This window comes from Cupressus sempervirens, chromosome 3 (assembly GCF_028749045.1).
Source record: "Cupressus sempervirens isolate cs-2001-9-10 chromosome 3, ASM2874904v1, whole genome shotgun sequence".
Taxonomy (NCBI): domain Eukaryota; kingdom Viridiplantae; phylum Streptophyta; class Pinopsida; order Cupressales; family Cupressaceae; genus Cupressus; species Cupressus sempervirens.
Window position 1 is genome coordinate 76,656,037 of NC_143120.1, and position 25,565 is coordinate 76,681,601.

The window sequence follows — 25,565 nt, forward strand, 5'->3', positions numbered from 1 at the left end:
TTATGTAATAATTGTAGCCGACTAATGTAATGATTATTGGTAATTGTAACTTGTAAATGAGCCGACTTGATAATTTGTATGGTATAAATAAAAGGTCAAGTTGTGAATTCAAAAAGGTAATGAGCGAGCATGCAAGTGTATTGATTGTGAGAAGAGGAAGGTGGGAGCGAATTTTGAAGAAGGATCAGATATCTTTGAGGAGCAGCAAAGTTGTATTCGATCAAAAAGGATCTAGTGAAGCAGAATAGAGATTTGTATCAGCTAAGTTCAGTTGCATCTCATTCAAGTCACTTCATTGTTACTTTCTCACAATTGTAGCAGTGATTTCTAAATCTCCTAACAGAGTTGGTTTAACAGCCATTTTGTAGATTCTCTAACAAGGTGGACAGTTTTATTGAATTGTTCTAAAGTCCTCTAGCAAGGCCACTCCTAGCAAGGTGATTAAATCCTCTAACAAGGTCACACCTAACAGTGTGTTTTGTAACCTTTAACAGGGTTGGCGCCTAACAGGGCTTACTTTAGAAGAGTGAAAATCAGTAGCTAGTTACTTGGTGGTTTTTCCCGTCTTGGGTTTCCACATTAAATCTGGTGTCTTTTGTTGAAACTAGAGCCAAAAAACTCAAAAAAATAACCAAACATAAGAAAAAGACAAAAACTGAAATAGAGAACACCAAAAATATCCTAGGAAAACCCTTCAAGAATGAAGAGAAAAACCCAGCAACACAAAACAAAAATATCTTTATTGATAATAAAATATTCAAATGTACAATGCTTATCGCAAGATGCGAATATATAACAATAGAAAAGACTCTTCATATTCTAACCGAAGGTCTCTTGAGTTTCTCATAACTCCTATAATTAAATAAGACTCTTCAAATATTCATGCCTCAATGCATGTGAATGACACGTCATTACATTTATACTATTACAAATTAAACTTTAAATGTCCTTTTCAGCTGAAGATGACAATAACGGTAATAATGTTCATATTTCTATAGATAAAGATCTCTATCGCAGCTACCATCTTCAACACCCTCTCTTAGCAAGAGAGAGATCTTTAGCTGAACAATCACACAAGACTGCAACTAAAATGTTAATGATAAAATCTCATCTCATATATTCTATGAAAACATAAAACAATCATATTCATAGAATCACTCAACATGAAAACCAATAACAATCAATTAAATTCATAGAATCACTCAACATGAAACCTGTGACAATCAATTATGTTCATGGAATCACTCAACATGAAAAGATTTGTAAGACTCACAGCTAAGCCTTTTTTCAGGGACTCTCTCAACGTGAACTATCATGGAATCTCTCAACATGACATCTAACTTCCATCACGGATTCTCTCAACGTGATGACATAATAGACTCTCTCAACGTGATGTTCACTATCGCATAGTGAAAGAGTTATCATAGCTGATCTTACAATCTCGTTTATTCACACATGAATAGAAATAAGCATAACATAATAGGACTTTGCTCCATTTAAGTCTTCAATTTTATAAATACCACAAGCATCACAAGTATAATGAAAAAGAATTCCATAAGTACTCCCTCTTAATTATGAAACCTCCCTCTGAAGTTACAATCTCCCTCTAAATATCAACATCTCCCTCTTGCTTAAATCAACCTTTAGGTTTTCTTGTTGATTCTACAACCAAGAGAGATTATTAAAATCAAATATCAACGCTAAAAATGATCTCTTTCAAGCAATATAATAATAAGACTAATATTAACATCGCAACAATACTAAAGTCATAAATATAACAAAGAAAACCTCCCTCTAAACTCATAAGCTTCCTCTAAGTCTTATATTTGCAGAAAATGTAAGTTCTAGTTGCTTCCATAGAACCACTACATATAATGAGCATATTGCACCACAATCTAAAAAAACTCCCTTTGGAACTGAAAATACTCTCTCAATAATAAAACCTGTAAATAAAGTTCGAGCAAGAGAAAGAAGCAATATTTTATGTCATAGTGACTTGCCCTTCTCCCCTTTTACTGTCCGAACAATGACAAGTTCCCTCATGCATGTGCATACACATCACAATTTGGACATTCACCAACTCACGTCAAAATAGCAATTAGTATCAAGAACAATAATTGCAATGAATCATAATGAAAACAAACATGCATCCCGATAAATCACGCCAAATATGATTAGAAATAAGTTCAATTAACAAATATATAAGGTTTGATTCAAACACAAAGAATATGCCTGTTCTAAATTCATAAGGCAATAAAAAAATTGAATCGATTAACAAATGGAATAATAAAAAATATCAAAGCGAGAGGCAAACCAAAATAATTAAAAATGCAGAAGACTATGAAACGCATACCTCTTGTACCGCTGAATAAATACATGTACCTCCAAATATACAAGAATAATAAAAATGTAAATTAAACTTCATACATTCATAGATGATAGTGATGTTTCAGATATTCATTCCACCCCCGAGGCTAGCCAATCCACATCAACAGACAATTTCTAGTTGTTCTGTCCCAGAGTTATGGAATACGTCTGCATATAATACTCAAACTACTCGAAGCGCTGCTTGAGAGTGGGTTGCAGGTGGGCGAAGAGGTCTTTGTACCACATCTCCCTGTAGAGCAGACAAAAGACATGGTCATTGTCGACATAGGGCGCAATGGCTTCGACAGAAGGCCAAGGGGACTCCTTGAACATGTGCTCGTTGAGCTTTTAAAAGCTTCCTTCGTACATCTGGTGAATCTCGTAGACATTTTTCTCGCGAATTTGGCGATAGAGGAAAACCACAAACGTTCTAATGGTGTCGAGCACAAAGGAGGGATCACAGCTTGGCTCTTGTTGTTGTTGCGGGACATCTATACCGTCATCCAAGGCGTCGTCATACTCTCGACTGTAACTCTCGTACGCCGTAGCTGAGAGTCAAACGCGGATCAATTGGAATGGCTGTAATAGTTTACACAGTCTGTCTTCCGATCTGAGGGTTTTAGATCTCGCAATAAGGTTTCTGTGATTTTGGCTAGGCTTTCTTGAGAAATAGTTCCCACAAGACCTTACACAAAAAATTTTTAAAAACATAGCTGCTCTTCTAAACCGTCTGATACAAAACATTCGACCAAAAATATCATGAGATCCATTCAGAAATAAATTTTAAAAAAGGGGATCATCATAAATAGACAATCGATATAAAATTTAACACTCCTATAAAGATGATATCATGGCTCTGATACCATGTTGAAACTAGAGACCAGAAACTTAAGAAAATAACCAATCATAAGAAAGAGACAAAAACTAAAATAGAGAACACCAGAAATATCTTGGGAAAACCCTTCGAGAATGAAGGGAAAAACCCAACCACATAACACAAAAATATCTTTATTGAAAATAAAATATTCAAGTGTACAATGCTTATCGCACGATGCGAATATATAACAATAGAAGAGACTCTTCATATTCTAACCGAAGTTCTCTTGAGTTTCTCATAACTCCTATAATTAAATAAGACTCTTCAAATATTCATGCCTCAATGCATATGAATGACACATGTCATTTACATTTATAATATTACAAATTAAACTTTAAGTGTCCCTTTCAACTGAAGATGACAATAACGGTAATAACGTTCATATTTCTAGAGATAAAGATCTCTATTGCAGCTACCATCTTCAACATCTTTTGTGTTCATGTTATTTCCTTTTGCATGCATGTTAATAATTGTGAATGCTTAAAAATCAATAATAAGTTAAAATACAGTATATCTACCGATTTACAGCATTTCTCTGTGTGGCTACCGAGTAACAGCAGTAACCAGTTTTTAAGACATCTAAGGTATCTGTGGAATTGTTTTTTTGGTAACTCCATCTATATTTCCAACAGACATAACTCAATTAATCTTACCTTACTCTTGCTTATACATCATAAAAGTAAAAATATTTGTTAAAGCTTATCTTTGTCTGTGATACGTCCAACAACTTGGGGAGAGGTGAGACATTGTCAGGGGCTTAACCACCCAACCTCGGACCATAACTTATCCCCACACAATCTCTAACAAGAAAGGCCCTCCCTACCTGGAATAGACAGGGATTATCTTATCATCCATTGAGCATTCTGGTATCTACCTACACCACTTGACTTGACAACAGGAGATTACAATGACAGAATCATGCATGAGCTATTAAATGATATTATTCTAGATTTAATGTATCATATCTGACTTTTATTTTCTAAGTCATTGCAGACTCCATCTCACCTCTTCGCCCTTTTCCATGGCTATACAGCAGGTGAATCCTACGTGCTCGAATCTCAGAGCAATCAGCTCTGTCTGTTGATTCTCAACTAAACTATAAAATATATATATTTTCCAGCTTATCACAATCTATGATTTGAAAAAGATATTCTTAAAGATTGCATAATTTATTATTTAATTTTAATCTCCTCCAGCATAATGATTTATGGATTCATTTTATGGTTAGCTTTCATTTGCCATGAATAAATCTACTTAAAAGAGAATCAATTATGTAATATCAAACAAGATATCAACAAGTTATCATCATGAAAAATATTGTAGTTTGCTGCTATGAAATTCGATGTTATTGTACCTTTTATTTCAGGTTTTATTGCATTAGAAAGCTCTCCTATAAGAGATACTATCCAACTAGATACAATGAAAAATAAAAATAAAAGCTCATTATAATTCTCAGAGTACAGTCAGCAAAATGCATAATATAATCACAGTCTTAAAGAAGGAGACTCCTAAGCTTAGTCAGCTGCAAGAGAATATGCATTAAAAAATATAGAAGGGAAACTCATGACCTGATATGTATCCTTTGGGGAACTCGCAATCTGATCAGCTCCTTGATTTCTTCAGCGCTTGACCTCAGTATCCTAGCTGGAATTACTTGCTTGGCCATGTTGGAATTGCTCAATCTGAACAAGGTTGATAACAATGGTAATTTGCAGAAGACTTAATGGCAGATTACAGACGTTCAAGGCAGATTGCAAAGACGTTTCAATGACTAATTGGAAATCGTATCAAGGCAGATTGCAAAAGACGTTTTAATGGCTGATTGGAAATCGTATCAAGGCAGACTGCAGTCGTAGCAGTGCAAGGATGCATTGGTAAATAAACATGAAAAATCTGGACTGAAACAAAGAAGAATTCGGGCACCAAGGAGAAAAGGTGATCCCGACTCTCCCTCACGGCTTCCTTAAATGGAGAGCAAACACCCACCAGTTACAAAAAGATTATAATCGATTCAAATTCCAAATGTTTTAATTCGATTAAACAAAGAAGAGGAAAAGAAAAATTAAATGGTTGGAAGCTAAAGTTGGAAAGATTATTGTCAATTTATCATGCCAAGTATTAATAGGTTAAAAGCAAAGAATATTAAAATGGAAAGAATAGAGTTGGAAGATTATAATTTGAATATTATTATAATTTGAATGTTATTATATCTTGAATATTATTATTATAATATATACTTGCATACGTTCATGTAAGTATATCAACAGGGTGACATCATTATATTAAGTTATTATAATATAATGGTGCCATTTCATTTTTATATTATATGTACGTATATAAATATTTATTATAATAATATGGTGAAAGATCATTAAAAATCCTTTGATGTATGTTTTATAGTTTAACTCAATTATTTTATGTTTCTCAAATTATTTATTTAAATAGCTCATGCAGGTCCCACAGATGTATCCTGTTTTCAAGTCGCTAGGTCCTCAATCCATTTGCCTAGTGATGGTGATGCTCATGTGCCTAATTCTTCTCTAATAATGCTTCCACCCCTACGATGTGCTTCCTACAAGGAAATTCTCCACAGTTAAATCATATTATCATTACAAGTTATAAATAATCATAATGGCTACCCACCTATTCAATTTCATGAATTCGTAATAAATAATTATAACGACTAACCATCTTACCATTTCGCAGGATTATAACAAATTTAACTAACAACTGACTTCATGTGAACCTCAACGGCTATATTTTAAATTAGGTCAAAATTTGGGATGTAACAGCGAAGTATACTAATTTGTTATGTGTTGTATCCTAGAGATAATTTTACAGAATGAAAGATTCTCCGTTTGAAACAACAGTATACTTTGTGCTCAGCTTCTTTTCAAGACATAATTTCCTCTTTCAAAAGACATTGTGGACCTAATGCAGGCTGGAGACAGTTTCCAGTAAAGGTTGCAATTCAGATGAACAATACAGATCCAGCATTGTTTGTATTGGAGTCGATCCGTGTTTTGATTGATGTAGAAGGTTGGCCTTGAGATGAAGCCTGGAATATCACTCAACGAACATTGGCATACACAAATCATACAGTGCTTCCTAAAGCATTGGAGAAGGGGCCTTTGGAACCTATGGAAAAACGTCTTCCAAGACACATCGAGTTAGCATATAAGATCGATGAATTGTTCATTAAGGAAGTCATTGCAAAGAGGGGCTCTACAAACCTTAAAGAACTAGAGAAGAAGATCAGGGAAATGAGAATCCTTGAAAATGAAGATTTTCTAGAATCAGTGGTGCCACGGAAAGAGACTGATAGAACAACATCTCTGTTTGAAGTTAAATTCTTGTTGAATACAGTAAGTAAGAGGATAATGATAGCCCAGATTGGACGCACTGAAAGAAACATTTGTTGACTTAGTGATAGAGAGATATAGACTCTCCTTCATTCATGTTACCAAGGGCATAATCCAGGCAAGCATCTATAGCAATAATATATTAATCCAATCTGACACACGGAAGTATCCGAGTGAAATGCGAGTGAAATTTGGGAGATCCTGATACAGTATTCTCTATCATGGAGACTTCAATGCTCATCTTTCACAAAGCCACTAGTAATTGTTTAATGATATACATCTAACGATGCTTCATATGTTCTGCAGGTCTGGACTATGTGCGGCAAGGACATTCTCCTTGATGATGCTCAACCCGTGAAATACAAAAGCCAGTGGATGTGCTGGGAAGAGCAATAGAAAAAACAAATCTCGAATGCCCAATAATCAAGGGATACATGATAATAAACCATTGGCTAGAATTTGCCAACCATGACTTCCTAATAATCAACGTTGAAAGACCCCATGCGGACTTAGACGATTAAAGTAGTAGAATAAGGATTTTTCTTGAATCGAGCACTTCCAGATGATAGCCTCGTGAAGACGTGTTGTTCATGCCTGAAGATGTCACAATTAATGGAGGAGCCCGTTGATTCTAAATACACGAAGGAGGAAGGATTTGCCTATAGATAGAGCAGAGGATTCTTGAATATGGTGCAAATTATTCAAACCATTTAGGCCAGCACCTAGGAAAATTATACACAAAGTTATAAAATCACCCATCATATTAAATCAGGATTATATTAAAATTTTATATTGGTGGTTATTTGTTATAAAAGGGTGCGATGGATAATTATGCCCCTTCATCCTTTATAAATAAGGGATGTAAAAGACACAACAAACAATTCATTACGGAAAAAAATTTATACCCAAATTATATATATGCGTTGTGATATATTTTATTCTTTCATTGGTAAAGAAATGATTTTTTGAACTAAGCCCGTGGATTGTGGGTTATTGAAAAAATTCTTATGCGATTCTAGAATGAAAGTACAATGGATGGATCATTTGTAAGGAGTGTCTCCAATGCAATTTTATTTCCGGCATGATTAGTACGAAATATTTATTTTATTTGCTTGAAGCTTTAGATTTAAGATATTATATAGTTTTATTCTTTATGATTATTATTATTATTTTATAAATAATTTATATGATAGATAAGTGGACAAGATCAATTATAGCATTTTAAAATCAACTATCATAGATATTGAGAAATATTTAATTATTTCCAAATCTATGTTTGGTTGGTCTGTGAACCACAAGAGTTGAAATACATTCCAGACTGTTTTAAAATTGCGTCCATATATTTGATCTTTTGCATCTTGATTATTAAATTGTTTATAATTAATATGCGTAAAATTTTATAAAGTTGTATGTTCTAAACTTCTAATACTGACTCTATCGCCCTTTGGCACTGGTCTTTATATTTTCCATAATTTGTAATCCATATTCTGGCAATTGTTTCATTTCTTTCCTTCAAGGAATTAATATGTTTGTCCGTTGCACTAATCTATATTGATTTTAATTTTAAAACAATCATATATTCATTTACTATTCTTAATTCGTAATTTGCAATCTTAAAGTTTTCTGTAATCCTGGCCATTTGGAAAACTTTCAATATTCTCACATTCTAATCAATCTGTTGTAAGTGTCTTGGATCTAAGTGTTTTCTCCAGGATCAAGTACACTCGCCTTGGTTTTGCAAAGCCAAAAGCGAAGGGGATTTGGATCGCATCAATCAATCCAATCAAGTTGGCCTTAACCGTTTGGATATCCTAGCATCGAGCAGGTAAGGCTTGTAGGATTCCAATCTGCGGTTTTGAGAACCAACAAGTTGTAAGTAGAAAGGACACATAACATGCATGTAATTGATAAAGGAGAGGAGTCTTTTATTAAAGATAGCAATAGGAGGAAATATAATGACCACAAGTGGGAGATTATGCAATTCCACGGGTATTGTATTTCATCGAACTATACGACTTAAGTCAACCATTGATTGCAATCTTGGAGGTTCAAGTACAAGGATTAAATAGACATATGGACCCTTATTGGGGTGGCTTGTATCAAAGTTGTTGTTGTGCAAGATAAGTATTTCATTGTAGTCTCTCTCTTATTTGTATATCTATATGGACTATAAGAGCTATTTGCCTTGATCTTTTCCTCCAAAAATGTTATTGCATGAAAAGGGAGATTGATTTCAGACTCAGAGAGAGTTTGACAGCTCTTTAATGGTAACATTGGATGAGCAGTTATAAAGATTGGTATTCAGAGGGAGTCTGAAAGTCCATGTGTGTGACTATATGGTTTTAATGGGCCTGTGCCTTGTGTACATCATGCAGAAGTGACAACTTTTAAATGATCATCACTTGTATTTGCAAAAGTTATTGAAAGGTAATGATCTTACAATAACTTAATTTTTTATTATGATGGATATCTTACAATGTCTATACAGCTCATGATAGATTATACTTTGCATGGTGGATGTTCATATGGTAAGCATTATGAAAATGCACGTGCACATACCTTATGAACATTTTGAGTACATGGTGAATGTTATGCAAATTGATGTTTAAGAAGTCATTACACAGACAACTTGGTGAATGTCAAATGAGTTGACATTCAGGAGGCCATTACTCACAGTACATGGTAAATATCTTGCAACTCATCATTCAGGAGGCCATTGCTCAAAGAGTACATGATGAATGTCAATCGAGTTGACATTCAAGAGGCCATTACTCCCAATATCCTTATTTTACATTGAGGGAATATATGGTCATGTGTTTATCCTCCCTAGCTAAGAGGGAGTTTTAATGTTTGGTAGCTTCAATTGGATAAACTCAAGAGACTAAACTAAAGTTATGTGAGTGTGTGTGTGTGTGCGTGCATGTGTAGTTAAAGTATAAATTGTTATATTAATTTGATATTAATATATAGGCATGTCCCATGATGGGACATGTCTATCCATATCCCATCCACAATATAAAGAGAGATGGTTGCCATTTGGAAAGTATATACCATTCAAGCAGTGTCATTACATTTGCAGTGATCCTCTAAAACTAACAATAAGATCTTTTGGAGCACTTTGTACCTGTTATTTTGATTGGTTTTGCTAGTTCTTTTGTTGTTTCTAGGCTTTGTTCGGCCCTATACGGTCTTCACATGATGTATTATTGATATGGTAGAGTAGGAAAATGAATTATCCTTCCATTGCTTTTGGTTTGAGTTTATTCCATGTAGATTTGAGAAAGTTATGAGCATTCTATGGATGATAATTTTCAGATTTTCAGAATACAGTCATATTGAAGCAATGTGTACGATTACTTAGTGGTTGTTTTAAGTGATGAACCTTATATTTCTAGAAAGACGGATAAATTAACTTTTAATGCAACTAGTTTGGTACATTTTTGTTAAGTTATGACAGTTTAGTGAAAACTGGTTTTTAACTCTCTTCAATGGAGTCACAGAAAATGGGTCTTGGTGTAGAGACCATAACTTTGGATTCCACCGTTGGATTTTCCTAAGTTTTGGATGTTGTTGGGGGACAAATTGCACCCAATTTCAACAGTTAGATTGAAGAAACACAGTCAGGTTAAAAATTTCCAAATCTCTGTGTGCAGATCTATCTAGAATGGCAGAATTGAAGACTACGTTTTCAAGGTTGATTGGTCATTTGATAATGGTGATTTCATTTATGATTGTATTGGGAAAAATGTGTTGACGCCTCTAGCATGTTGAAGAAATTGTTTTGATGATTAAACTCTATGGTTGATTTGGGGTTCTTTGTTGGATTTCCATGACGCTCTGCATCAGTTAATAATAGGAGTAGCCTTAATCATATGCATGATTGTTTTTATGATTTACGAAGGATCAAATTGTTCAGTCTACTTGCTTAAAATATTTCTTGCATTCAAAGCAATTTATAGATGATGCAGCAGGCATATGTAAAAGTGTTTGATCCAATCTGCAAATTTTTTTGATGGTTATGCCTCGCACCTTAAAAGGCTCAAAATTAATTGTAATGTCTCCAAAAGAGATATTACATTTCAGATGTTGTCCACTCAAAGGAATCTAACTTTGTTTCAAAAGGTTCTTTATGCGCTAAGTGCTAACACACATCAATATCATAATGTCTCTTTCCCCTCACATCATCCCAACCTAAGTCAATGATTAGTTCTTTCTTTTATAGAATCTATATTATTTGTTTGGTGTCGCATTTAAATAAATTGTCCAAGTTATAAATTAAAAGGTTGCAATCTTCCATTCCATTAGAAGTTATAACCTTGTATTAGATCTATTATCAGTTATTTGGCAGGTGCAGCACAATATTAGGTCATACAGTTTAGACAAACTAAAAGAATGCATGCACAGAACCCACAAAGAAAGTTTGCATTACCTTTGTTACAAAACTTGTAAGCACAACACTAGTCAAGTGCAAACCTTATGATTGACAAGTAGAGTTACAAGAAACGATGAAAAATTAAAATAGCCATTGCATGATCTCTCCTAATATTCCAAAGTGGTGGTACTTCCTTTCTGGTTTTTTGCAATCAAAATTTTCATTTTGCATAATTCCTTCTAGTACTCCAAAGCAGTGGTACTTCATTTCTGGTTTTTGTAATCAAATATTTTATTTTCGGTCTGATTAGAACTAGACTATTAGTTAAGCCTGCAAGGGCTAGTTATTAATAAAAAAACCACCCTTTTGTAATGACCATGTCCTCCCAAGCTAAAGGAAAATATTTAGCCCACAAACACACCAAGTAGGCAAAGCATCAACCTGACTCTTTTCTCCATTTCGAGTAAATTTGAATCGTTTCTCCATTCCTCCCCAATCACCAATAACCAAAACAATGTTGCTGCCTTGAGACTCAAAGACAGCATCCACATCTACCCAAATAAAGGAAGGGTAAAAATTGGCTTCATGGTTGTGACGATCACATACACCCTAACTTCAAAAGCATATTCAAGAAACACCGTTCATAATCACATGGTGGGAACAATGGAGGTGCCAAGAAAGAAAAGAGATTAGTCTTGACACTTTTTTCTTCAAAAGAAATTCTCTTGTTTGATAACATTTTAATTCTAAAATTTAATTTGTTTTATTTTGCCTTTCACTTCACCATTTCCATAACAATACTTGCTTAGCCCCACATCAATATTCTATAAAAAGTGGGTTTTTTTCAAATGGCATGCTGAAGAAAAAAAGGCATACCCTGTCCAAGTCAGTATGAATTAGGCCTACATGATCATTGCAGACAACACAATTGCCAAGAGCAGACAATCTTTCATCAACTCTTTGCACCACAACTTGATCAGGCAAGCTATTCCTCAAATGCTGAAGCTCTGATAACATTTGAAAAAATAATTGTTATGATACTTACCATTTATAAGTTGCAATAAGACTCTTGAAAATGATAACAACGAATAGAATTCTACATTCAGATGAAAGTAGAGATGCACCTACACAGCAATATCTGAAAAACAAAAACTCAAAAGAAGTCTGATTACAAAATGGTTTAAATTCCAAAATTAAAATATATAGAGAACGATGCCTTAATTTTTTGAGTCCGTAAACAAATAATAAACTAATTATACATATTATTCAATCTAACTATAATACAAAAAAAAAACTATGATAAGCTGTAATCTACAGATATACCAAAAAAACTATTCACGGATTATTTAAGATGTAATCACATTCCAAATTCTAAGTAGTCAAAGAAGCTTTTGCTAAATGTCATAAGTGATGATCATTTACTTAAGGGCGGAAGCTGATTTTTTCCTACTGTTTGAACTGGATAATGGAAGGTGTTGTGAATCTAAATACAGTGAAACATTGTCACAACTACCGTTTTTGTTGACGCTTAAACATATTGGTTCACCAAAATCTGAGTAAAAGCACTAACACTATTCTCTTTTGCTTTTTGGCACCTCCTACCATGTGTGACCATGAATAATGCTTCTTCCATATGCTTTTGAATTTAAAAATATTGTTAGAAACTAATTTAAAAGACCTTTAATTCTATGAACAAATCACTCTATTTTGAATTCAACAATCTATATTTTATCTATGCACAAAAAAAGCCTTTATGCATAAAAGACCTTATTTTAGCCACAACTTCTCTTCAGTATCCAAATGTAGAAATAAGTTTTCAGCTATGTATACATGGAATGCTATCTGATCTGTGGTAAATGGAAGCATCCCCGGATCTTATGACATATCATGTGCCAACTCTGAAAATTTTGGCATTTATTCCCTTAGGAAGATAAAGATGGAAAACCTCTTTCAAGTGACATGCTGTGATGAATCTCAACTAACAACTAACAAGAGTACAGCCTGAGCTGTGTTGTGAAGTTTTCACATCATCACCCCAAAATTTTGGGGACCCCCTTTTTTGTCGGTTGCTTTGGCAAGTTCTTTTTTGGAGTTGTCCAAAAGTTTTCAATTTGAAAATTTTACACTTTGGACGCCTTCGGGCCAGAAGAGATGTGGTTGGATCTCTTTTTCACCTCGTGCGAAACTTGATTTTCCGGAAAATGTAATTTTATCCTTGGGCCAAACAAATTTCAAAGACAACATTTTCGATGGTTAGAATGGGATAAATTTGCAAAATTTTGGACTTAGACAGATTTTGGAAATTGGAAATAATTGTATAGACTTGAGCATTTTCAAAATGAAATTTTTTTTCAGATTTAACTGTTTTGGAAAATCTTGAATTTTTTGGTGAAAAAGATATTTTTTGATAGTGAAATTAAAAATTGGAAAATTGATTTCGGATGCTAGAAAATTGATTTATTTTGGTTTAAAAATTAAAATTGCATTGCAAAATTAAAAGTGGATTAAATTGAAAAATCTCATCAAATCGGTTGAAATATTGCTTAGGAGATTTTTAAATGTTCAAAAGAAATTGGTAAATTAAAATTGAAAATCATTTTTGGCTTGCTAGAGTTGATTTTAATGATATTTTAATTGTTAAAAAAAAATTAAATGAAAATTTTGGCATCTCCTTATAATATCCTCCCCTAATTTGAACTTTGACTTGTAGAAATTTAACTTAAGGAATATTGTCAAACACTTTGTATGCAAACTCATAAAGCTGATTTCCTCAATAAATTGCTTTCCAATGAGTAGATTTACGAACAACTATGAAGTGACATTAAAATGCATAATACACATCATAACATTTTCACAAACACTTGGCACACATTCAACAGTATATGAAAAAATCTGGAAACTCTTTCAATCTGCTGATAAAAAGGTGATTTTTAAATGTAGATGTGCACTTACAGCTGCCTTAAAGGCTGCAACAACTATTCAGACTTGTATTCAACAATTATTATGCAAAGTATCAAAATTTGACAGAAGAAACCTGGAATTAGTTGCCGTAGTATTTTGCAGATGTAGTCGGCAGCCCTCCAAACTTCTAATCAGCCAGAAAAACAAGTAAACTTGATACCAACACTGTTCACGCCGTACTGTAGCAAAATACTGTTCATGCCGACTGTAGCAAAATACTGTTCATGCGGCACTATAGCAATAACTAACTTCAGATCTGCACCTCAAACCCTTGTAAATTTCTTTATGCGAACGCCCCAAATGAAACCCAATGTGTTTCCTGAAGTGAAAACACCCTTGATCCTCCTCACTGTGTCTTCCAACAGCGAAGAGAATGCTAGCAAAGAGGGATTCCGTCCTCCAAGCCCGATAATCAAATATCCAGCAACATAACATTAATCTTCATCCAAGCATACAAAAAAAAAACTCTTCCATTTCTTTTATAGTGTTCTCACAAGAGCTCAATCCTTCGTTTTCTCAATGTGGGATAAAACATAACTCCCTTTATGTACCTTATGTCTCCAATGTGTTATAAAAATAAAGGGAACTCTTTTAATTTAAATATTTCCCACAAACTATAGTCTATGCATTAATAAAGTTAAATATTTAAATTTAACTTTATAAAATGGCTTTATCAATGCATAACAAATCTTATCAATGATAAATAAGTTTTCCTGTCGATTTTAAACAATTACCATCGACATACCACTGTGACTGAATGTCCGGCCATGTCCAAGATGACTTACTATAAATAGTAAGTATGCCCAAAGTTGCCCCAGAACCCTCAGAAAGACCTGCAACTGAAACTGTCTAGGCCAAATGGCCTCTAAGCCCCTTTAATGTCCTAGTTAGCCTACGAGACTGTGGGGAAATAGGCTAACGACAACATCATGCTATGAATGCTAGAAAGGGGGCATTACACTCCTAGGCGTTCCTTGTTTTATCTTGCAATTTTGATTACATCCGGCAATTAAATAGGTTAATTTCACTTTGTGCTAAGTAAATTTAGCATGGCATTTAACTCTGGGCCATTACTAAGGATGCTAATTTAATTTTGTTCTCCTCCAGGGCAAGTGAGCCAGCTTGGAGGGACATGAAATTATAGTATAAGAGGGGTTCCCCCCCTCTTATCTCCTCATTCCACCTTCCTCCTCATGTGTTTTGCGATTTTTCTTGAAGAGGCAATTTCCAGCCTAGGCAATTTTCTAGTTGGAGCAGATTTTTCTTGCTTGGCACCATTCTCCTTCTTCCAATTTGGGCAAATTTCTGCCCTAAGGGCCCGTTTGGTTGCTGGAATATGATTTAAGAATTAGCATTCAGACTCTTGGATTTGGGATTCTAGAACTTGAAATCCAAATTACAATTTTGGGGATTTAGTCTAGGACCATCTAGTTCAAACTCAAATATATTTGATATTTCGAATTTAGTATTCCTGACCTGTTTGGTTCAAACTTCAAACACAGATTCTGAAGAAAGAACAATCTAGAAATAGTTTTTATATCTCAGCCAAAGATAGTGCATTCAGCTTCTAGTGAAATAAATTCAAAAACTACGATGAATCTGGATATCATATCTATTGAGAACTATGGGGATTGATTTGTTAGACACATGGGAGGGCTATAACTATGGAAGGCACTCTTGCCTCTTGAAGCAAGACAGTACCTCTCAATTGGAAAGGTTGTTACTCAAGATGGCAGCCCAACTCAAATTGCAGGGCATTTTTCCAACCCAATTCAATCTCTCAGTGCGGTCATGGAGAAAGCAATGAAAAATAATGATGATTTATTCCCTTTCTCTCTATTGTTTGCAGCTCCATTTGTGCCCGACTTGCATCCCTGTGCCACTCAAACCCACCAGTGCTTCCACCACACGTAATATCTTCTCTATAACCAGGTTAAACATTCCACCTGACGACCATCACTGCTTAGGATGCATTGCAGTGCAAACGGATTTGGCCTTCTTATTGCAGATGGATCGTCATTGTCCTCTGTGTGAGGCTCTGATTCTCTCACAGAGCCTGTGAGTGGCTCAAACGCTCTATAACTTGTTCTTTCCCTCTATGGGCAACGTCACTCAATAGCCTCCTCCTCATCGCTGTCCCATAGATTGATTTGTAAAAGCATCAATCAAAAGCAACAAAAGAGATGTCGATCCACTGTATTTCAATAACAACAATGGCGATGGAAGTGGACAGATGCAGAAATGGATATTAAACATAATTAAATTTCATCTTATTTGGAATCCTCATTTTGAAAAAAATGGGATTTAAAACGTGGATTCCAAATAATAGGTATTTTGAAGGGATTTGGAATCCTTGTTTTGGGGGTCGAATGGGGATACCAAATCCACATTTCTTCAAATCCCAATTCCAATCTTGTGCACCCAAACAACGGATTTGAGATTTTCAAGGATTGGGCATACCAATTCTTGTCTAATTCCAACAACCAAACAGGCACTAAGCGATTTGGGAGCAGATCTGAATATTTTCACTTGCTTGGGCAATTTCTCAAAATTTTGATTTTTGCTAGAGGCTGTGAAATTCTGCCCCAGATTTGGGTGATTTTATGTGGTAAGGAGATACATGATCCAAGGTCTGATGTTTGGCAAATATATGGGCAATTTCAAGGAGACAAAATTCTGATTTTTACTAGGGCCTCATTATTTGCGAGGAGGATTAAAATTTTGAAAACCTGATCTGAACTTGAAGAGGGCCCGATTATTAGTAAAGACAAAATTAAGGTGAAATTCTATTCATTTTAGAGGTGAAGATTGGTTTAAAGGCAGATTTTATTCCTTGTTCTCGCTTGGTTTCGTTTCCCTTGTATTCTTCTTGCATTCATCATCCACCACTTCATCATCCCATTGATAAGTTGAAGCTTGGAGAGATAAGTACAGATTCCATGATAGGACATTTGGCAAGGTAGAAATAAGCTAGACCACCTTAGGTTGAAGTTGGGAGATAGTGTAGTCCATCCTAAGGTAACAAAGAGGCAGAAATAAGTGGTAGTCCCACCCCTAGGTTGAAGGTTGGAAATTGATAAGAGTAGAGATAGGATTTGGCGAAGCAGAAATAAGCTAGATTCCATCAATAGAAAGAAGGTTGGAGATCGATAAGTGTAGTCCATATCATTTAGAACGAAGGGGCAAAAATAAGTGTTTAGGATGGTAGATGTTAGCGCAAACAAGAACCCAAAAGGAACGAATACCAAAAAGGACAAGGAAGACATGATGCCTAAGACCACCTTCTTCTCGAAAGTGAGGCGAATAAGTGATACCAATATTGGTACAGTGAACATGATACAGTTAAAGGACAGATTGAAGTAAGGACAAATCCCATGGCAAAGAAGATCTACAAGAGTGGAATTGTACACGCGATGGCTTTCCCTCCTACTTTGCCTTGTCCAGAATTGGTAATGGAGTGTGCATCCCGATTTGATATTATTACCAACTCCATCATTTTTAATGAAGGGAAGAAAGTGTTGGCCAACATCGACAGATAAGAGGTTGAAGAAGCATTTAATATCCCCCAGTACAAGGGCATGACAATGGTAATGATGGATCAAGCAACCAAGTCATTTCAGGATAATTAAGAGGCTTACTTCATTCACCTAAAGTAAAATTGGTTGCACGAAGGCAAGAAAGGAGTTACTAGATCATCAAGGCTCACTGTGTGAAATTTAAAATCAGAATATGGCGATCTCATTGTGCTTGTCAGCCGGATCATGGGCTTAGCTCAAGGTATGCAATTTGAGAACTGGATGTAATATTTTATTGATGGAATTGAAAATGGAAAACGAAGATTTGATTGGGCTAGGATTATAAGTGAGAGTTAAGAAATGCAACTTGGGACCATACAAAATCAAAGGCAATTCTATATGGGGTCATATCTTTTCTATCTGATTGCAAGATTATATGAAAATCCTGAACTTAAGGCCTTAGGAGTAATTGACAATGGGTCGGGACAATGTTTGGTGCATGAGTGCTATCCACAACTTCATTTGCACAACACCAAAGATTATAAGATGTTTTGTGACGCCTTTGCCATAAAAACAGTAAGGATACTACAAGGGACACCTACTAAGAGGCTCTCATCAGAAGCAGAAACAGAAGCAGAAGCAAAAGTCAAGAAGTATGGGAGTTGGTTCATCCAATTTTCGCAATTCACATATATTAGAATAGCAGGAAGCGCAGTATGTCCTAAGAGACTTCCAAGGTACCCACCCAACAAGGTAGTTTTGATGGAATTGGTTAGGCAACTTGAGCATTATGACAAATGATGAAACTTAAAGGTGAGACAGGGATTACTTTCTAATTTGGAATTGACAATGATAGTTGCCCCAATCCTATCGCCTTTGCAGCTACGGAGAAAGAATTAGAATGGTATCATCTAGCATGGTATAGAGCAAGGCAAGGATTTGATCCTAATGGTCTTATCAAGGCATCTCACGGAAATAATTTAGATATGTTCCTACTATAGAAGATTTTTGGGCCAATGCCCAGGACGACTTTCATGTGAGAAAGCTAGCTTTCTCAAGATTGTCAGTGAACATGATGAGGGCAATTAGATGGAGAAGCCTTGATATTCCCGATCAACTGGAAAATGATGAAAATGTGCTAAGAAAAGATTATGATACAGTGAATGGAACGGAGTTGAATCCAGTGGATTGGGATGATCATCAAGATCCTTCCTTGGAGGCAGTTACAAGGACAGTTGATCTGCACACCGAGTCGTGGTACAATGGGAAGTTGAGGAAATTACAAAGTCAGAGGGTACACCTTACTTATGAGAAGATTAAACCAAACGAATGTCCAGCAGAGTCAGTTGAACAGAAAGGTGGAGGCAGTAGCCAGCAACAAAGAACAATTAAGAACAGGAAGAGAAGTTTGGAGGTCGAGAAAAGTAAAGAAAATCAGGAACCTCCAGCAAAGAGACAGAATGCAGCGTCATCAAGAGAGAGCATAATTGAGGCCAAATGCCAAGAAGATAATACGAGTGGACAAGGGGCCGCAGTAGAGGTGAGCTCTGATTCAGAATCAAGTGGTCACAACGACAGCACCGAGTACTCTCCTCTCTCGGAGAACCAACACGGAGAGGATGTGACAGTCGCTAGTGAAGAAGAGGATCGGCCAATTGATTTAAGAAAATGAGCCAAGCGCCCAAGGCCATTGGCAATGCTTTGCTAGTCGAACCGAATCCAAATTTGGGGAGATGCACTACACCACTATGGTTGAGGCAAATGCTTATGCCAAGAGGCAAGGTGGTGACTATCCGAATAGTTGAAGACATTCGAGGATTAGTAGGAAAGGGTGATAGCGAGAACCAAAAACAAATTGCAAAAACAGTGGCAAAGGTAATCAAGAGCGACAATGATGGTCACCAAAAAGTTCAGATTGCTATACCAACGGTTAACAAGGCATTAGATGAGATTGTAGTTCAAGAATATGAGATAGTTTAACATAACTTGGGAAGAATCACAGATGACATGGAATGTGAGGAGATCCAGGAAGGCATGGTTTCAATCAAATAAAGGTTGAGGAAGGCAAACGAAAGGACTGTAAAGTTGGAGGCCCAGAACAAATATTGAAGAGATTGTCAGCCTATCCAACAGTTGCACCAGGCAGCCCTTCCTTAAGACAGCGGAAGCAACATAGAAGAGATATTGGCTCAACTGCGTGAAGTCAAGGATTGGATCCATGATACAGTCCAAGATGGGCAAAATTTCTTGCCTACCTTTGTCTTGACATTCAAGTCATTAGTAGCTAATTGAGATAGATTCAAAATATTTGAAGATGAATGGAAGGATTTCCTTCTAGTCAAGGACTTAGCCATTCCCAGGCTACAGGCATTCATTGAGCTACTGGAGAAATATTTGGAAAAAGCCAAGTTGGTAGATGAAGGAGGCTTGAGTACGGTGGAGTCTTGGTTCATTGCCTTGACAATCAGATTGAGAATACTTGAAAAGATACAGAACGAGATTACACAGCACAGCCCAAGCGTTGACACTTCCATTTCAACCATGATGAGCAATGTTGGGGCTGCGCTTGATTTTGAAGATATCAAAGAGGAGAACGTCAATGAGACAGTGTTTGGATCAAGATTGGATGAGTTGGGGAAGGTTGCCATCAAGAAAAAACATTTCGGCACCCTTGCCTCCCTCAAAGCCTTTATCACATACGCGAAAGAATATGAGAAGGATCATGAGAAAACACTGCAAGCAACGAGCAACATGATAAATTCAGCTGAGCCCAAGATTAAACATACACACTACCCTCCCATGAAGAAAGTCAACGACAAGCTAGCGAAGTTCATTGCTTTGGCTAAAAAGATGAAAGAAAGGGGTAGAACTATATTAGAAGATCATTTGATGTAAGCCCAAGTGGAAAATTCTCCTTCTTCTTAGGTAGGATTGGTGTCTGATTCTGATTGGTTACCATTTTGGTGCCTTCTCATTGGTTGCCACTTTTTCTTTTTTCCATTGGTCCATTGATGAGGTGGTGTCTTCTCATTGGCCGATGGGGTGGCAACCCTAATTAGGATTTCTAGGATCCGATTTGCATCGTTGGTTTTGCCTCTTAATCTCTATCATTGGTTGTAATTTTAGCCTCTATATAAGGCCATATGCTCTCATTTGTAAAGGGTCGGCGAAAATTGTTGCTAAGATAATACCAAAATTGTCTCTCTTTATCATTGTTGTGACTTGCATGGTGATTAAGAACATTTGGTGTTATTGCATGGTTTCTACTTCCAAATAGTTAAAGTTAGATTTCCATTGAATTTGTTAAAGTAGATTTCATTTTGAGAAAGTTGCTAAGTAAGAGTAAAAGTAGATGGATAGTTGCATGGTAATATTAGTGGATGTTTGATAGGGATCTGTAAACTAGGCCACTAGCATCCTAGCGGCTAGTTAGGAAGTCTTGCGTGGTAATCTAGTCATTTCCCCTCGAATCATTGCATCTATGGAGGTAGAGCCACTGGTTAGCTTTCATCAAATTCGATCCCTGTCCATTTGCTAATCTTTCCATTCATAGGAGTAGGAGTAGGAGTAGAGCAGTGAGTAGTTTAGTATTTGGAGCTTTAAGGAAGGAGGTTAGAAGAAGCATCATTGGTAGATACACCACCCACCATCACCACCATCAACATTATCTGGCGCTCATATATTTTACAAACCCATCATCATCACCATCATCCAAAAACCCAAGTCATCCTTGAGTGAACAACATAAGGCCGCCTACGTGATTACCAGCAAATCACATCAATATAACTGAGTTAGCATCCATAGGTGTAAGGAACATTGGAGTTTTTCTCATGTCTTAATGAGTATTAACTTTTCAAGAGAGGGATTGAGTGTTCGACATTCCATGTCAAGTATTCAATCGCTATATGTTATGTAGTGGTACAAAACTAACATCAACAAGCCGTTCAAGAGGAAAGCTAAGGGCATTTACAAGAATCAAGAAGAACTACCGTCCTATAAAAAACCTAAAAAATGACCAAAAGAAAATTTAAAAAATTAACCACTTCAAGAAAGAGACATGAATTGGAGTTTTCGTGGGGATGAGCCATGTAATCTAGACAACCTCTGGGTTTGTGGACATATATTTTCATCAGTTTAAAGGAGAAAAGCATCCAGCAAGATCAAATATTTAGGGAGGCAGTAAAACAAAAAGCACTCTTTTTTTTTCTTTTTCTTTTTTCCAGAGGGGGGAGGAGGGAGGCAGTCCAACAAAAACACATAATTTATTTTTTAAGGGATGCAGTCCAACAAGAACACTCAAACAAAAATTGAAGGAAGGCCTAACACACCTTGAAATAATATTGAATTCAGAGAAAACCAAACCAATCTGAAAAAACATGCTTACACCTTCATAGCATTACAATATTACCAATACTGCTACTGAAATTAAAATTTAGAATTGATTATAGTATGTGCCATTGTTCATCCATGGGCTGAAATAGACGTTAATTGCTTGTATAATTTACAAAGTTAGATAGCAATATCACAAAGTTAGATAGTTTTATTATAGCTTTCAATATTAAACATGTATCCTTTGAATATGCTCTGACTATTGTGCACCATAATCATCCCATCCTTCATAAAACACAAATCTCATTTTTTATTTTACATATGGTAATGTGTGTATTCTATGATCTATCACTATTGAGGTAAAAATACCAAGATATTAACCAGACAAAATAACTTATAAGTCTTGCTGATACTAGGCTTACCTTGATCAGTTGTTGTATTCGGTAATAGCAGACCATTTTTATTCCCTGCGAACAGAAGAATAAGGGCTTCAAAAATACCAAAAACCTTAAACAGGTGCAAAAGACACATTTCGTAATATATAATACACATTACCAACACAAAGTCGTCCAATTATTCTGGTTCCAGCTATCGATGTCTTTACAACAGGAATGACTTCAGCTAGCTCAGATTCAAACGTGCTGGAACAAGAGAGGAGAAAGGATGAATTATAACATAAAAAAGAACTTATCTAGATTTGTCTTAATATTATTGTGTCAAAATACCACATTGCAAGAAAATTTATTATAATACTCTATTGAAACCCAACAAACCACTTTCAATAACATTTGTGAAGTATTAGAGTAAGCTTTCTAAAATGTAACCTGTAAAAGTTCTCTGATCCACCAATGGCCACCAGACAATATGCATTTGTAAGCTTTGCAAAAACACCAACTTCAGAAGAGTTTTCAAATTGAGCCCCTGCATTGAACCAAATTCAAAATCACAATACTCTGAAAGAGGCATCTATGAGGACCCTTCAGAAATGCAATACACACAATCACCCTCACATAAGATCTCATTCAAACTGTGTAAATATATTTATTCACAGATATATTTGCATGTGCATGGATATAGTCATATCCATCATTTCATCATTTCATCCAACCTATACTGTTATTTCCTGAAAGAGAATTAAATAGTTCAAAGTCCTAATAGAGTATTGGCACAGTACAAAGTTTGCAATGTTTGGTTTCAGTAGTTGAAACACTATATGACTTATCTAAAGATCATGTCCTGAATATTGCCACCTCAAAAATAAACTCTGCCATAATAAAGAACTGCATACAATTATATCTAATTGCTCTTGGAATAATGGAACAATTGCTAGTCCACTGCTGGTTGGATTTACAAAACAGAAAACAAGGATTGAATGTTTCCCCTAGATCTCAAATGTGCAAGATGAATCAATCATATCAAATTTAACACTCCAGCAAAATTGAATAACTAGTGCACTTGTTTTGAAACCCCAAAACTATTTTGACAAACTGCATAAGAACAGCGTGCATAATATTCTAGTCAGTGCTAGTGAAAACCCAAGTTTCCACTACATCAGTTATTCACTTAGCAAGTATTTGTAGGCAACACAAGAGAGCAACCTACATCAAATATGATCTCATAAAACTCCGGGGGCTTGTGGAGAAAAAACATCATGAATTTCTTTAAAATGACTTGACAAGGTTCAAATTCACTAGACAACTATCATGCAGCCCACTGCTCTTGGCCATAGTTTTGAGAGTCTACAACTCTTGAGAAAAGTTTCTGGGCCACAACCTGGTTGAGTCTAGCCAATTTAAATCATGAGACTGTTGCGCCCATAACAAGGCATTCAAAAATAAGGAAAGAAACGTAAAACCGGCAGACTTCTGCTCTGTCCCTTAATTTAACAGCTAAATTTATGTTTTGCTGCGTCCACACAAGGAAAAAAAAACTTGCAGCAAAGCAGGCACGACTTACTATTACAGTTAATATTCATAAAAAAGGGGAAAAAATCCTTATAGCTGGCAAACTAATACTCTGCAACACAAAAAACATATAAAATTCCGTTCAACTGCAATGACGCGAGAAAAAGCAACATTTGCAACAAAAAGGGCTCATTTTAGGCGCTTTTAGTTAAATTTGGGATAAACTTGGTGGAATTTTTACCAATATGAGGAAATTCGCCCTCAACTTTATTTTCCGTGCCCAAATGAGTTTTTTCAATCCAGGTTTGAGAATAAAGCAGTTTGGAAATCTTAAGCAAAATGTAGTGAGGCTGTGGTATGACTACAGAATTCTTTGAACTGACAAGTCTTATAAATGTGGCTCAAGCTTTTACACTAAGGCTCAGCCTGTTAAAGTTAGGCCACAACAGCACCCATAATTTTGCGAAGTTTTTTATGCAAATTATACAGACTGGTAATTGTAAGCAGTTGGATATGCGAAACGCAAGTAGGAATTCGTTACAATACATTTGTCACTGGAGATAAAATAACTTACTTGTCGCCATAATGTAAAGCCGAAAGAAGTCTCCTTTACTTGCTGCAGAGCAAACGCACTCGACCTTTAAATCAAGAAATGAAATAATCAAATTACTATCATTCTTTCTCCCTGACGAATTGAATCCAAATAACAGAAATCGAAATTGCTAATATGGTTCCATAAAACACATGTTGAAACGTCAAAAGCAAAAGTCTACTATAAGATTGCAGAAACCCTAATCAAATGCAAAAATAGAACCTGGAAATGTTGATTTTGAAAATGCACGAACCCACTTCTCTCCGAACAAACCGGGGCCGACCGAGCTAAGTGAGAGTGCAGAATGTAAAAATCTGCTCGAAATGCCACCAAGAAAGGTCAACGATTCTCTCTATCTTCAAGATGGGGGGCGGCTAGGTTTATATTTGAGGAATGAGAAGAGGCAAAACGTCGACTAATTTTCCGAGTTAGAAAAACGAAATAAGGAGCATTCGGTATGTGCGTTACTGGTGGGGCCGAGATGTTTGAGTTGAGAAAAGAAAACCGATATTAGAAGTTTATTGAAGAAAATAGAGGAGGGGAGTTGATGATTAAGGGGGTTAAATTCTTTTAAGTGGAACATTAATAAGATAAAAAAAATTATGATCAAGAAACGATTGAGTGTATTAATAAGGGATTCGATTTTTTTAATAGTATGTATATGGAATTGTATCTTGATTTGCAATGGATGCATCAAAGAGTGTTCGAAGGTTAATTAGGCACATTTTTAGTGCATTTTTTATTATTTATATTCATTTGTTTTGTGCATAAAATTTGTTTGTAGATATAAAATAAGGTAGAGGAAAGGGAAAGACCTAGGTTAAAGGGATCAAGAAATAATTAGAAATCGCATCTAATGATGCAATAGTTATGCTGAATAAGTTTGGTATTTCAATTGAGTCAAGTTTAATTAGTAGCGGGTAATGATTGTTTTACGAAATCGAGCCACATATGATGGTATGTTAACCCAATTTTGTATTGTTTGTTTTTTGACAAAGTAATCAATATAGTTGTTAAAAATTTAAGTTTGCTAATCAAGAATCAAAACAAAGTAGTCTTTAATTGTAATATGTATTTTACATTGAATTCATCAAAGTTCCTTCTAATGTGTTTGGATGTTGATTCATTTTTGTTTGTTAAATAAGAAAATAAAATTGTCAAAATTGACAAGCCATGATATATTAATAAATAACATTAGTTCAAGGTTCATGAGGGAAAGAACCAGCAAGAATGTTAGGATTAACCTTAGACAGAAATAACAATTACATGTAAATATAACCAATATC

At 35.5% G+C, this 25,565-nt stretch overlaps 1 protein-coding gene across 2 annotated transcripts in view; it reads right to left on the minus strand.

Annotated features, from left to right (window-relative positions):
• The window catches only part of EIF6A (Translation initiation factor IF6), a 43,283-nt gene extending 18,587 nt beyond the window's left edge, over positions 1-24,696 (minus strand). Inside the window, exons 1-6 of one of the 2 annotated variants that reach the window (XM_089818426.1) lie at positions 24,502-24,696; positions 24,262-24,303; positions 22,608-22,704; positions 22,339-22,424; positions 22,206-22,250; positions 11,855-11,985 (exon numbers count right to left, since the gene is read on the minus strand). In XM_089818426.1, coding sequence (XP_089674552.1) covers positions 11,855-11,985; positions 22,206-22,250; positions 22,339-22,424; positions 22,608-22,704; positions 24,262-24,271 — 369 coding nt within the window. In that variant the 5' untranslated portion in view covers positions 24,272-24,303; positions 24,502-24,696. Of the gene's footprint in view, positions 1-11,854; positions 11,986-22,205; positions 22,251-22,338; positions 22,425-22,607; positions 22,705-24,261; positions 24,326-24,500 lie in introns of both variants that reach the window. The other variant, XM_089818425.1, reaches the window with a different exon arrangement.
• Positions 24,697-25,565: the final 869 nt, after the last annotated feature.